The sequence below is a fragment of the Macaca fascicularis genome, chromosome 16 (genome assembly GCF_037993035.2).
Source record: "Macaca fascicularis isolate 582-1 chromosome 16, T2T-MFA8v1.1".
Classification (NCBI taxonomy): domain Eukaryota; kingdom Metazoa; phylum Chordata; class Mammalia; order Primates; family Cercopithecidae; genus Macaca; species Macaca fascicularis.
Window position 1 is genome coordinate 73,968,735 of NC_088390.1, and position 14,363 is coordinate 73,983,097.

General features: G+C 44.7%; 1 protein-coding gene across 1 annotated transcript in view; it reads left to right on the forward strand.

Moving 5' to 3' along the window:
- PITPNC1 (phosphatidylinositol transfer protein cytoplasmic 1) overlaps positions 1–14,363 on the forward strand; it is a 316,307-nt gene that overhangs the window by 165,819 nt on the left and 136,125 nt on the right. Inside the window, exons 3-4 of the mRNA XM_005584753.5 lie at positions 7,603–7,691; positions 8,939–8,946. Of these exons, the coding sequence (XP_005584810.2) occupies positions 7,603–7,691; positions 8,939–8,946 (97 nt within the window). The remainder of the gene's footprint in view (positions 1–7,602; positions 7,692–8,938; positions 8,947–14,363) is intronic.

Genomic DNA, 14,363 nt, shown 5'->3' on the forward strand with positions numbered 1-14,363 from the left:
TTCACCACCCTGGCTGCTGGATTAATTAGGCTGTGCTGGCAGCTGCCAGTCAGGGATGGTTGCCAGCTTCTAACGGTGATTCCGCCTAATGCCTGAATTGATTTTCAGGGAGAGAACATTTTTCCCGCTACGTGGCCCTTGCCTTCCACGGCAATGTCTCCTGGCCTCTGGTGGCTTTGGGTAGGAGAGGATAAAGCTTTCGTAAGTCATGAACCCTTTTTTAACTGATGGGCTTGCAAAACTACCAGCCGGTCCTTTTACCTAACAGCTTGTTGGTAGAACCTTGTGGTCATAGCTTGCGTCTCTCTTTCCCATTTCTGCTTTCTATTCTCCCAGATCTTCTCCAAAATAAGCTCAGTGCCCAGAACTTGTGTGGCTTTGAGAGATTCCACTGCCCGGGCAACAGGCAATAGAGAAAGTGTCAGAGACATAGACTCTGACCAAATAGCTCATTTTCATGCTATTTTCCCAAGAATCTCTATGTTAATTATTAACTTCTAGATATACAAAGACAATATTTAGTCATTCAAAAAATATATATTGAGGCCGGGCATGGTGGTTCACGCCTGTAATCCCAGCACTTTGGGAGGGTAAGGCAGGAGGATCCCTTGAGGCCAGGAGTTCGAGATAAGCCTGGGCAACATAGTGGTACTCTGTCTCTACAAAAAGTTTAAGATATAGGCAGGCGTGGTAGCATACTCCTCTAGTCCTAGCTACTCAAGAGGCTGAGGCAGGAGGACTGCCTGAGCCCAAGGGTTCAGGGTTACAGTGAGCTATGTTGGCACCACTGCACTCCAGCCTGGGTGACAAAGTGAGACCCTGCTTCTAAAATATAGGTCTCCCAGCACTTTGGGAGGCCGAGACAGGCAGATCGCTTGAGGTCAGGAGTTTGAGGCCAGCCTGGCCAAGCTGGTGAAACCCTATCTCTACTAAAAATACAAAAATTAACTGTGTGTGGTGGCATGCCTGTAGTCCCAGCTACTCTGGAGGCTGAGGCATGAGAATTGCTTGAACCCAGGAGGTGGAGGTTGCAGTGAACTGAGATTGCATCACTGCATTCCGGTCTGGGTGACAGAGCAGGACTCTGTCTGAAAATAAATAACATAAAATATGGGTCTCTCTATCCATTTTTTTTTTATTTTTTACCAAAATATATGAGCTGCTACCCATGCTATGTTTGAAAGATGGCTCCTTATCTAGTAATAGCTGGTCAAGTTACTTGACTATGTGAATATATAGACTATATACATAGCCTATACATATATACACACACACACATACACATACACAGGCAGAGAGAGACAGAAACACCTGCTGGGCATCAGGCACCGTTCCAGGTGCTGGCGTTGCAATAGTGAACAGAACAAAGATCCCTGCCCTGGTGGGACTTGCATTCCGCTTGGGAGTGACAATGCACAATAGCCATAATAAAGAACAGTATATTGGCCAGGTGCAGTGGCTCACCCCTATAATCCCAGCACTTTGGGAGGCCGAGGCAGGTGGATCAGGAGGTCAGGAGATTGAGACCATCCTGGCTAACACGATGAAACCCCGTCTCTACGAAAAATACAAAAAATTAGCCGGGAGTGGTGTCGCGCGCCTGTAGTCCCAGCTACTCAGGAGGCTGAGGCAGGAGAATCACTTGAATCTGGGAGGTGGAGGTCGTGCCACGCCTGGTTGACAAAGCAAGACTCCATCTCAAAAAAAAACAAACCCCAAAAAACCGTATATCGTCTAGAATATATAATTTTATATAGTCTGTATACTTATTTATATTACATATAATTTATATTATTTACATATATATGTACACACACATACATATATATGTACACACACATACATATATATGTACACACACATACATATATATATATGTACACACACACACGCACACATAGAAGGTGATAAGTGTTATGGAAAATAATAGAGAACATGAGGTGCTTCCTTCCAACCTTTCAGTCCATGCTATCCTATTCTGTCCCCATCTCAGTACTTAAGAACGTGCCAGGGACTCTCATGCTGCCGGGCCCCCCTCCCCGTGCTCCTGTGGGAAATCATAGAAACAGAATGCTTAGGCCTGGTTGAGATCTCAGAGGTTTTCCAGGAGGCTTTCCACCTTGGTTCTGCCTCACTGCTGATGGATGATGGTGTGTCCTGTGTCGCCTCGCCAGGGGCTTCTCAGCACACTGGCCACATGACCCTGATGCTGTCCAAGCAGGAGCCTTCCAGGAACCTGCAGGAGGCAGGCCCCTTTTCCCAGAATCCTGACACAAACTGTGTTTTTAAGCAGGGAGGTTGGGGGTGGGGCTGTGAGTCCAAGTTCAAGGAACTCGGTTTCTGGCCAGTCCTTGCAGGGGAGGCCTCGGCAGCCCTGCCTCCAACAGGTGATAGCTCTGGTCCGGAAACTGCTCACTTCCCTACTGCCATATAAACAATTACATTAAGAGCACAACTAAAAGACCAGCCAGAACAATCACTTAGAAGAGTAACTAAATGAATCAGAGCAGCTGGAGAATATATTTTAAGACCCCAGAAATCACTGCACATAGAATTGAATGGGGGCAATTGATTATGAATCAAACAGATGTCAATTGCCAGTTTCAGTGCAATGAGGAAACAAAAGGTCAGTATATTCCTCCTGGACTATCTTGTGAGAAATGAGGATATGAAGGTAGCAGAGTTCTATTTAAAACGAGCTGCAGTTATTTGAGCATAATCTCGTTGCAGAATGTGGTAGATTTTAGGCACGCTGTCTAGAAGAAAATTCCAGGACTGTCTTTTCTGCTGGGAATGTTTAAGTTCTGGTAAAGGCCAGGTGCACTGGCTCGTGCCTGTAATCCCAGCATTTCAGGAGGCTGAGATGGGAGGATTGCTTGAGCCCAGGAGTTTGAGACCAGCCTGGGCAACATAGTAAGACCCTATCTCTGCAAGAAAATTTAAAAATTAGCTGGGTGTGATGGTGCATGCCTTTAGTCCCAACTACCAGGGAGGCCAAGGGAGGAGGATCACTTAAGCCCAGGAAGTCGAGGCTGCAGAGAGGCACGATCATGCCACTGCACTCCAGCCTGGGCAACAGAGCGAGACCCTGTCTCGAAAGAGAAAAAAGAAAAGAACAAAACAAAATTTCTAGTTAAGACTGCCATAATTCTGACCCCTGTTGAGAAAATGAAATTAGACTCCATATAAATACGTTTGGCCTAATGGTGCTCAAAACCTCCCGGAGCAAAGCCCGAGTGAGCATACATTGCAATGTGACATTAGGTACCGGGGGAAGTTTGATCATGGGGATTGTAAAGTACCAGAAGCTTCTAATGGAGGGATGATTTAGGTTTCTGCTCCAGAAGCTCTTTATGAAGTAGGTAAACACCCTTAACCCAAGACCAGTTCAGATTACGCCTGCCCCAGGACCTTCTTATCAAGTCAGCTGTGATTTCGGGAGCCTTAGGGAATTTATGACATGAGAGACATCTGCCAGGGTTCTAAACCTTGTTGCTGCTGATGCTTTGGGCTGGATCTTTATTTGCTGTTGTGGGGGGTTGGGGCCTGTCCTGTGCATCATAGGAGGTTGAGCCGCATCCTGGGCCTCTGCTTAGCAGATGCCAGTAGCACCGCCCACCCCACCCCACCTCTGTTGAGACAACCGAAAATTTCCGGACATTGCCAGATGTCTCCTGGGGATGGGGGGAGGGTGGCAAAATCTCCCTCTAGCGAGAACCCCTGTTCTAGGGTGACCAGCCATCCCAGTTTGCCTGGAACTGAGGGATTTTCTGGTAGATGAGACTTTCAGTGTTAAAACCAGGGAAGTCTCAGGCAAACCAGATGAGTTGTCCATTTGGCTGTGTCATTGATAGTTTCTATTTCACACCAACGTTTAAAAGTTAAGAATCCAGGCTGGCGTGGTAGCTCACGCCTGTAATCCCAGCACTTTGGGAGGCCAAGGTGGGTGGATCACTTGAGGTCAGAAGTTTGAGATCAGCCTGGCCAACATGGTGAAACTTCGTCTCTACTAAAAATACAAAAATAAGCCTGGCGTGGTGGCACACACCTGTAATCCCAGCTATATGGTAGGCTGAGGCGGGAGAATCGCTTGGACCTGGGAACTGGAGGTTGCAGTGAGCCAAGATTATGCCACTGCCCTCCAGCCTAGGTGACAGAGCAAGCCTCTGTCTCAAATAAATAAATAAAGTAAGTAAGTAAGAAACCAAAGCTTTTGAAAAGTCTGTCTTTGGGAGGCGTTGACAAAGCATCTGGGGGAATACGACGCTGGTTATGGTATCATTTTGCCCCTCTTTTTCCTCAATGTCTCTAAAGCCTGAGCCCTGGTGAGATGGGCCACTGGAGGTTTGACCCTAGCCCATAGACCAAGGAGACTTGATTCAAACTTGCTCCCTTTCTAACAGAGAGGCTCTTGTTTGACACTTGAGAGTGAGCTTGACTGACAGACTTTTTCTTGGAATTGTAGGCTGTGTGACAGTATACATCATGAAAGTGACAGTAACAGTGGGGACTAATTTAATTCCATTTTCCTTTACAGGCCCTGATAAATCATTGCTGCAGGGAAAAATAAATTTTGCTTTCAGACAAATGATTCGAATAATGATGTGCTCCGAGGAAATTGGGGGCTGAGAGAAGATCTGTTAGTGGGCTTAAAAATATTTAAATAGCGCATCATGGAAGTTGTTGCAAATGCCTCTCGTACCTGGCCTGGAAAATACCAGAAGGAACCTCCTTTCTAGACTAATTAGAAGAGTCCAGGCCGTGCGCTGTGGCTCATGCTGGTAATCCCAGCACTTAAGGAGGCTGAGGCGGGCAGATCACCTGAGGTCAGGAGTTCAAGACCAGCCTGGTCAACATGGTGAAACCCTGTCTCTATTAAAAATACAAAAATTAGCTGAGTGTGGTGGTGCATGCCTGTAATCCCAGCTACTCGGGAGGCTGAGGCAGGAGAATAGCTTCAACCCAGGAGACGGAGGTTGCGGTGAGCCAAGATTGCGTCACTGCACTCCAGCCTGGGGGACAGAGCAAGACATCTCCCAAAAAAGGAAGAAGAGTTCCATAAAATATCAACCATCTTGACTAAATGATCGTGGTTTTTTAGGTCATCTCAATGGAAAAGATCATTGATTATCATGCTGCATATCCTATATAAGTTGGTGACTGAAACACCTAAAATAGATTCTAGAATCTGGGGTCCTGAGGGACCATTTACAAATAGGAAAAGTCTCGACGTGGATGGAAAATTGCCAATAATTTTCACCTCTCTTCTAGAAAATGATTGTGGCTTAGGAGTCTGGTTCTGCTAGGAGGCTTTTAAAATGCTATAGGGAATGAATTATGGGGTGAGGAGGTACTTGGGCCCCAGAGTACTACTATGCAGGAGGATTGGAGTGAATTTGAGGAGGGGTGTAGTGTAGATGGAACCCCTGCCCTCAAGAGGGGTGGAGAATGGGCTTTAGTACTATAGGGAGACATATGCGTTTTGTCTAAGCTAAATAATGCCTGGCTTACTTGAGGGAGATTCTCCATCCCTGTGTCAGTCCATTAAAAGCACAAGAAAATCACCCGTCTGCAACTGGAATCCACATCTTCCCACACTACCATTGGCATATTGCGCTAGGGTATGGGGGCAAACAGGAAGGAACCAGAGGAAGTTTTGCTCATGACCATTTCCTGCAAGCGAGCCAGTGCAATTTTCCCACTGTCGGCGTCACCTGAGTTGCACTCCAACTTTGGTGATGGATGGAATACATCATCAGCGAAAGCTATAAAAACCCCATCCTTTTGAGCAGTGTGAACGTAAGGGAAATGAGCAGTTACTGCAGAGAGGATTTTATAGGAGTGAAAAATTCTGCATCAGAACAGCAAGGATTGTTATATGAATGATCAAACTGCTTCCGCTGACTCCTCACAGCCCACCTAAGAGCAGGGGCCTTCGTCTGACACTCACTCAGCTTCCGGGGAGCTTTGCTTTCCCATTTGTTTTAACCCTGAGTAACAGCCGGGAGCTATGAGTTAGGTCCGGCCAGCCACTGAGAATCCATCTTTGTCTTTTCAAAAGCCAGGCCTGGTTACTGTCAGAAATAAGAGAAACAACTGGAAAAGACAGGCAAGGTACGCAGTATTTTACAGGCTCTGATTGTCATTTAGATTTCACATCCAAGAGGGGTTTGAGACTTGGGATTCTATTAGCTCCACGTGCCTTCCAGCCTCCTGGTTCTATCATCTTGGAATTCAGAACCGCTTCTTGATGTTTCTTATGGCCAACATGTAGCCCTAAGAAGCTGAAAGTCTACGGAGTCTCCCTGGATCTGATCGACTGCTAGACATGAGCGGCCCAGACGCTTAGCTATAGGCCCCAGAGTAGGAAAGAAGCAAATGGTAACCTCTGGAAGGACAGAAACCCTTGATTATTGGGCTAGGATAAAAATGAAATCATGCAGATATGTCTTAAGGAATAGAAATAGTATATATTTCAATATAATATTTAAGGAATTAGCTGGGGCTGCACTGTTCTCTAAGGTTTGCCTCTGAAGAAAAACAAAACTTCATTGGTTTTTGGTTTGCAAAAGACCATGGGACCTGTGCCTTTTGAGAATTTGTTTTCTGCAAATGACTGCTCCAGAGGAATGGCTGTGTCATTTTATTGGCTTTGTAATAACTTTCCGAAACAAATTGCCGCAAACTAGGTGGATTAAAACAACACAAATGTATCCGCTAGCAGTTCTGGGGGCCGGAAACCCGCAATCAAGGTGTCGGCAGTGGTGTTTCTTTCTGGGGAAACTGAGAGAGAATCTGTCCCGTGCCTCTGTCCCAGCTTCTTGGGTTCTTTGACTTGCAGCAACCCCACTTCCATGTCTGCCTCTGTCCTCGTGTGGCCGTCCCCTCGGTGTGTCTCTGAGTCTCAAATCTCTTTCTCCTTTCTCTTATAAGGATACCAGTCATTGGAGTTAGGGCTTACCCTAAATCCAGGATGATTTCATCTTGTGATCTTTAACTTAATTACATCTGCAAAGAGCCTTTTTTCAAATCAGGTCATATTCACAGTTACTGGAGGTGAAGATGTGGATGTATCTTTTGGGGCAGACACAATTCAACCCACTACAACCAGATTTTGTTCCTCTTCCTATCTCCAAGTTGCTGCTCTCTGTTGCTTTTGTCCATTTTCAAAAGGTCACTTGTATGGGTTGCTTAGGCTGACGTCTATCTCTAAGATTAGCTTCCTCTCCCTGCCAGTGTTTGGGCGTAAACATTCCAGGATACCACTCCTAGGAGACAAAGGTCAGGCTGGCCAACCCTCCAGACATGGAACCCTTCAGGCCCTGAATTCTCATGTCTTTGCAAATCCGAAGGGGACGGGCTGACAGTCTGATGGAGTCCCCCCGCCAGGCCTTCTGTCTTTACACATTTTGAGAGCACTTGAATATGCACGGGAAGCAATTAACTATGACAGACACCAAAGAGTTGGGGAAAGGGCAGCTGTGGAGAAAAGAGATGCCCCAGCATCCCCCTGATTTCTCTAGCATTTTATCCAGAAAAATGTGATAGTGTGGTGAGACTCTGAACAGACTCTAATTGTCCTTTTTCTTTCTTTCCTCTTAGCAAACTGCCTAGTTGGGCTAGAGCTGTTGTCCCCAAAATATTTTATGTGACAGAGAAGGCTTGGAACTATTATCCCTACACAATTACAGGTAAGTCCTTAGTACAACTGTATGCCACATGTAGTGAATGCAAGGACACAGCGTTGTTGAATTTCACTGATTTACAGTTGATGATCCAAGCAGGGCCTTGTGGGAGCCCCGTAGTATCCCTCTCCTTTTTTGGTTTCTTACTTGCAGGTCATCAGCACTTCTAACACAGACACAGAGATGGCAGGTGTCAGAGGGGCTAAGCTAAGCCCATTCCATCTTCCTTCTTAGAGTTACAATGAATAGCTTATGGAGGGCCAGGAGCAGTGGCTGACTCCTGTAATCCCAGCACTTTGGGAGGCCGAGGCCAGTGGATTACTTCAGGTCAGGAGTTCGAGACCAGCCTGGCCAAGATAGTGAAACCCCGTCTCTACTAAAAATATAAAACCAGGAGGCGGAGGTTGCAGTGAGCCAAGATTGTGCCACTGCACGCCAGCCTGGGTGACACAGCGAGACTCCAACTCAAACAAAAAAAAAAACTTATGGAGAAGGAAGGTGAAGATCTTTATAGAGACGTTTCCAGAGGTTTTATGATTCTTATTTCCCTGTTTCCTCAATAATTCCCAAGTACTTTAGAGGTATGATTTGTCTATAAACAAGTTGCTTATTTTAACTTGTTTGTTTTTACTACTCCAAATTTTGACTATAATTTGTATAAAAGATTCTCTCTCTGCCTCCAGATGACTTCCTTTGCTATTAGATAATATGAAAATCTTAAGGTCGATTTGCCTCTCACTTGCAATGCAATGATAATAAACTGTTTGTACTGAATACTGTCCTGGAAACTGTGGCCAAAAAAGCTCAGAAGATTTGGTTTCTGCCCTCAAACACACTAACATTTGAAATCCCACCTCAACATCATCGTAACAAGCTCTTCTTATTGGTTACAAAAGCTGCTTTTCCACTTGAAAGATTTCCTTTATGGTTAATGAAATGCTCTACTGGAATTATTAGTCTTTCATTTGCTTTTATAATGCCAACTCTTTGGTTTTTAATTAGCCACAAACCTATAGGGTAATTGAATCTTGTCTGACTGTTCTTATCTGCCCAGCCACAGAAGTATCATGAAAGAATTTCAGTGCAAACATGGAGACATTCAGTATTTATGGAAGTTTCATTAGTATATTTTTCGTAATTATAGTTCATCAGTATTTGTTAGTTCTGTGGTTTTATACTGCATATAAGCATGGTCTAAATCATCTTTTGTCTCTTTTCTTTCCCCTCTTCTTCAAATGAACCTGTGGAAACAGAATACACAGTAAGTTTCATTTAATTATTTTTAAATACTCTGTCTATGACCAGTGGAGTAATTGGAATGTCTCTTGTATTATTTGTCTTATCAATGTAATAATTTTTAGAAAGGAATAATTCAGTCAGAAATATTTAAATGTGGCTATTACATCGTTATATATAATGCAATAATTTGAATGTTCTCATTTGTTCAAGAATGTGAATCCTAATTTAAAGTGCCTTGATAGTCGCTTTACATAATCAGCCTTTGCTTGTAATTTTTAAATAGCTTGACTGCTTTGTTGGTGATAGTTCACTATAATAGAAGAACAGTTTCTAGCAACGTGATATTAAAGAGATGATGGTAGTTATCGATGGAAGGTGGAGCTTTTACTCATGGACTGTGTCCTGATTCCTTGTTGGAGAAGCTTGAAAGGGAAGAGGCCAATGTGCGAACTATTTTGCACAACAGAGATTTGGGTTGGGCAGGCGCTGTGGCTTGTTAAAATTTCTTTTTTTCCTTATAGCCTCTAGTGTTACTACTTAGACTGAAAGAAAAAAAGACAGAACCGGTAATATCATTGTGTTGTGGTGTTTTCATTTAGATCATTTTCCCGAGCAACTAACAGGTCAGTCTATCACAACAAGAAAGTAGTTTATGATTTTTTTTTTTTTTTTTTGAGATGGAGTCTCACTCCATCGCCCAGGCTGGAGGGCAATGCATGATCTTGGCTCCACAGAAACTGCCGCCTCCCCGGTTCAAGCGATTCTCCTGCCTCAGCCTCCCAAGTAGCTGGGATTATAGGTGTGTACCACCATACCCGGCTGATTTTTTTTTATTTTTTGGTAGAGATGGGGTTTCACCATGTTGGCCAGGCTAGTCTCAAACTCCTGACGTTAGGTGATCCGCCTACCTTGGCTTCCCAAAGTGTTGGGATTACAGGCGTGAGCCACCGCACCTGGCCAATAGTTATGATTTTCTGAGCTGTGTTAAGAGTTGAGTTTTTGGTTTCAATCCAGATTGCCAAAGGATAGAGAGGTGGTGAAAGAAATGGAAGAAAATGATTTGTCATGCCCTGGGCAGGAGCATAGTACCCGACACATCGTAGGTGCTCAATGAATAGTTACTGAATGACAGAATGGACACGTGAATTCTAGATGGATAAATGGTCCCAGCACAGGCTTTGGCATCAGAGAGGCTTGGCTGTCCTCCGGTTTTGCCACTCACTGGCCAGAATTCCTAAGCAAGTGGCTCCCAACTGCCAATTCTTGAATTCACACTGGTCCTTGACTATGTTCTCACCAATCCTCTGCAGAATGAAGAAAAAACAGGAATAGTATTCAGAGATTTTTATAACATTGAATTTATTTCATCCAAAGTGCTGTTGGTAATTATATTCCATCATACTCGGATATTAAGATATCTTTTCTTTTTTGAAATAATAGGAATATATATAGTATTTCCCCCCACAATGTCCCTAACTTTGAAAAAAGAGGCAATTTTATGGCAAAATGCAAATGTAAAATTTTAGAAGCAGGGGAACCTTTGCTCTAGAACAAGCATCTTAACTTTTCTGAACCTGTTTCCTCTTTTCTGAAATTAGAATAATCCCTCCTTCCTAGAGACATTAGCAGAAGGATTCAACGGTCTACCCTTGGATTGGAAAACATTCTCTTTAGAGGGTCATATTGTCAATGTTTTCTGTTTTGTGAGTTATATAGTCTCTGTCACTGCAAAAGCAGCCTTAGGCAGTATGTAAACAAATTAGCATGGTCATATTTACCTAGGTTGCAGGTCAAATTTGTCCCCGAGGCTACTTTGCCAACTCTAAATATAACGCATAGAAAGCTGTTAGCACACTGCCTGTATACAGCAGGCAATTAAATGGTTCCCTACCACCAACACCACTCCCTAGTTCCACTGCTTCTAGCCACTGCATAATCATCAAGAGAGAGACTTTGGGCTGGGTGCAGTGGCTCACACCTGTAATCCTAGCACTTTAGGAGGCTGAGGCAGGTGGATCACTTGAAGTCAGGAGTTTCAGACCAGCCTGTCCAACATGGTGAAACCCTGTCTCTACTGAAAATACAAAGAAAAAAAAATGTAGTCAGATGTGGTGGCAGGCACCTGTAATCCCAGCTACTTGGGAGGCTGAGACGGGAGAATCATTTGAACCCAGGAGGCAGAGGTTGCAGTGGACTGAGATCACGCCACTGCACTCCAGCCTGGGCAACAGAGTGAGAGTCTGTCTCAAAAATAAAAAATTAAAAAATAAAGTCAACAGTCATTTATTAGGCATCAGGGAGGTACAAAACATCATGCTAGATGGCATAACTGAGAGATTATCTCTGCCATTTGGGGTCACAATCTGGTTGGAAATAGCTGGACATTCCAGTCAAAGCCTGGCAGTCGTCAGCAAGTCCTGGACTTTTCTGGAGGCAAGAAGGGACTTAGCCAAGGAAACAAGTTGGCCTCAGACCTGTCCATTGGGCTGGATAAGCTCTGAACTGACCTGCCAGCAGAGATTCATACCAGAGGGCAGAATCAATGGCTCTGGGAATCCAACCAGATAAAGCAGTTGCAATGTGAAAGGAAGGGTGCTGGCCTCTGCATTGGGGCCTTGAGTTTCGGGAACAGTCCCCAATGTGGGAGACGGGAAGAGAAGTACACAGCACTCAGGCAGGTTACTCAGTATCATGGTGCTAGAGGGATAAGGTTGCCAACTTTAGTAAGTGAAAATACAGGATGTCCAGGTAACTTTGAATTTTCAGATAAACGGTAAGTAATTTTTAGGATACGAATGTCCCAGATGTTATATGGGACATAATTATGCCAAAAGATTGTTGTCTCACATTTTATCTGGCAACCTTACGGGAGAGAGATGGTGGTGTGGAAGAACTGGTCTCAGAGACTCAAGTACAAAAATCGGTCATGAGAACAGGGCACACTGATGGGCCAAGGGAAGGGAGGGGGCCGGAAGTGCGTAACGTGGGAACCCATCCTGCAATTGACATGCCATAGGAGCTCTAAGGCCAGAGCAGAGATTCAGCTGTCTGGTCTGAATCTCTGCTGGCAGCTCAACTCAGAGCTTGTTCAGCCCAATGGACAGGTCTGAGACCAACAAATCACATCAAGTGCATTTGATTTGGAGTGGTCGGAGGAACCACTCCAAGAGCCTTCCTGCCTCAGTTAGGATTGGCTCAGGAGGTAGAATGGAACGAGCTAGGCAGAGTTGGGGAAAATTAAGTGGTAGCAGATGAATACATAACTGTCGGCATTTTAAGGAAGACCTGTGTTGCATGTAAGTGTTAGAGTTGAAGTGCCAACAGAGGATTGTAGGAAGGGGAGAGGGATTCTGCCAGGAAGAAATATGAGGAGGTTTCTCAGAGAAGGTCGCATTTGGGCTGGACCTGAAGGGACAGTACAACTCCCCCTGCAGAGGCCTGTTCTGTCTTAGCTCATGTTGCTCTAATGAAACACCACAGACTGGGGGGCTTAAGCAGCAGACATTTATTTCTCACAGTTGCAGAGGCTGAAAGTGCTGGCCGACTGGGTTCCTGGTGAGGGCTGTCTTCCTGGTAAGCACGTGGCCATCTTCTTGCTATGCCCTCACATGGCAGAGACAGAGCAAGTTCTCTGGTCTCTTCTTTGAAGGGCGCTAATCCCATCATGAGGAACCCACCCTCGTGACCTCATCCCTACCTGATTAGGTCCCAAAATCCCACCTCCAAACCCCATTGCATTGGGGATTACGAATTCAACATAGGAATTTGGGGGAGACACAGTTCGGCTCATAGCATGCTCCTTCCAGGCCCAGTGGGCAAGTGATGGAGGTGGATCCTGGCCACCTGGACATATGGAGGGCAGGTCGTGGTACTTTCAGTGTCAGGTCAAGGTCTAGATTTAATTCTCTGTGAGGAGGTCACATTGTTCCTGGCTAGTTCACTTTTATTTTCCATCCCAAATATAGGACAGCTTTTCTTTCCATCTCCCTGGTGACCAGGGGATCCGGATTTTTCTCTCTGACTCTAGTGCACTCCTCTGGGCCTGCAGTGTGCGGTTTGAAGCTGCCACCTCTTGACTCAGATTCAGCCGTGTTCTCACGCTCTCTGCCCACGACAGCCCTGGTGGCAGAACCCACCCTTGACTCTGACTGCAGAATCTGCACCCTGGATTTATGACAGATGCTTTCAATTGCCTGAGTCTTTTTTCCTGTTTTAGATGCTTTTGAATTGTGCTCTTTATCCCCTGATCCTTTAATCCTAAATACTTCTTCTTGCTGTCTTTCCCAAGCTCCATAGTTCCTGTTCTGTGCCCCAAAGCAAAACTTCCCCAAAGTCAGAGCCCCAGCTAGGATCACGGTGCCCTTCCCTTCCTCAGAGAGGCAGCCTCAAGGGCTCGAAAACCTCCAAACCAATGTCTTCTCAGAAGGCATTAGTCTAGAGCACGAGGATGTCTATACTAGGATCCCCTAGGTCTCATATCTGACTGTTTAGCCTGTTACTCAGACCTCATGCTGCCCTCATTCGTGACAAAGCCCGGGCAAGGAAACCTATTTAGAGTCATCTAGGGCTTCAGCACTATCACAATTATCAAGACATAAGAGCTTTTTCATCACTGTGAGTGACTGCATGTGTTTAGAATTATGTGGAAATGCCATTTGCCCAGGAAGTGGGAAAAACATCTTTAGCTTGCTTATGGGGGAAAAAAAAAAAAGTCTTAATTATACAGTAAACAAAGAACAACGCAATGACAGTTTCACAGAGGACAGACCTTCAACCAGTTCTTCCAAACTGGTAGGGTCTTCAGAAGTTGGTAAAATCTGCAAAGAAAGATGCCTGAGGAGACTGGCTGCCTTCCAAAGGAGTTGATTTTGTTTTTCTAGAGCTAAAAAAAATAAAAATAAAAATAAAACACACACACACACACAAAACCAAACAGTCTGTGCTTTTAGATGAGCATAAATCAGCAGTATCAATTCAGCCTTGGTACTAATGAAGAACAAAGGATTTTCTTCTTGTTCGCAGGAATTTGAAAACTTAAGTTATAGGAAATTGATAGCAGGGACCTAGAGTATACAGTTGGTATATTTATTTTGCTGCCATGACCAACCCTCTCCACCAGCATCTCTCTTAATAAGAATCCACAAAAGAGGAGAAATGGGATGCACCTTTGTGTTAATTAAAATGACAGAAGCAAAAGCAGGTGGGTCGTCAATGTTATGCAACATTTTAAATTATTTAGATGAAAGAGGTGGAAAGATAAAATTGTAACAGACCAGGGAGGCTGAAATGACTCTTTAATGAGAACCTCAAATCGTATTGAGCCACTGTGAGAGACAGATTACTCAGGGCTGGTTTGGAAGAGCCAAGAAAGAGAGGAAAGCCTGCTCGCAGCTGAGAGTCTGACATCGGTCACCCCAGGTGAACCCAGGTTATCTGCCC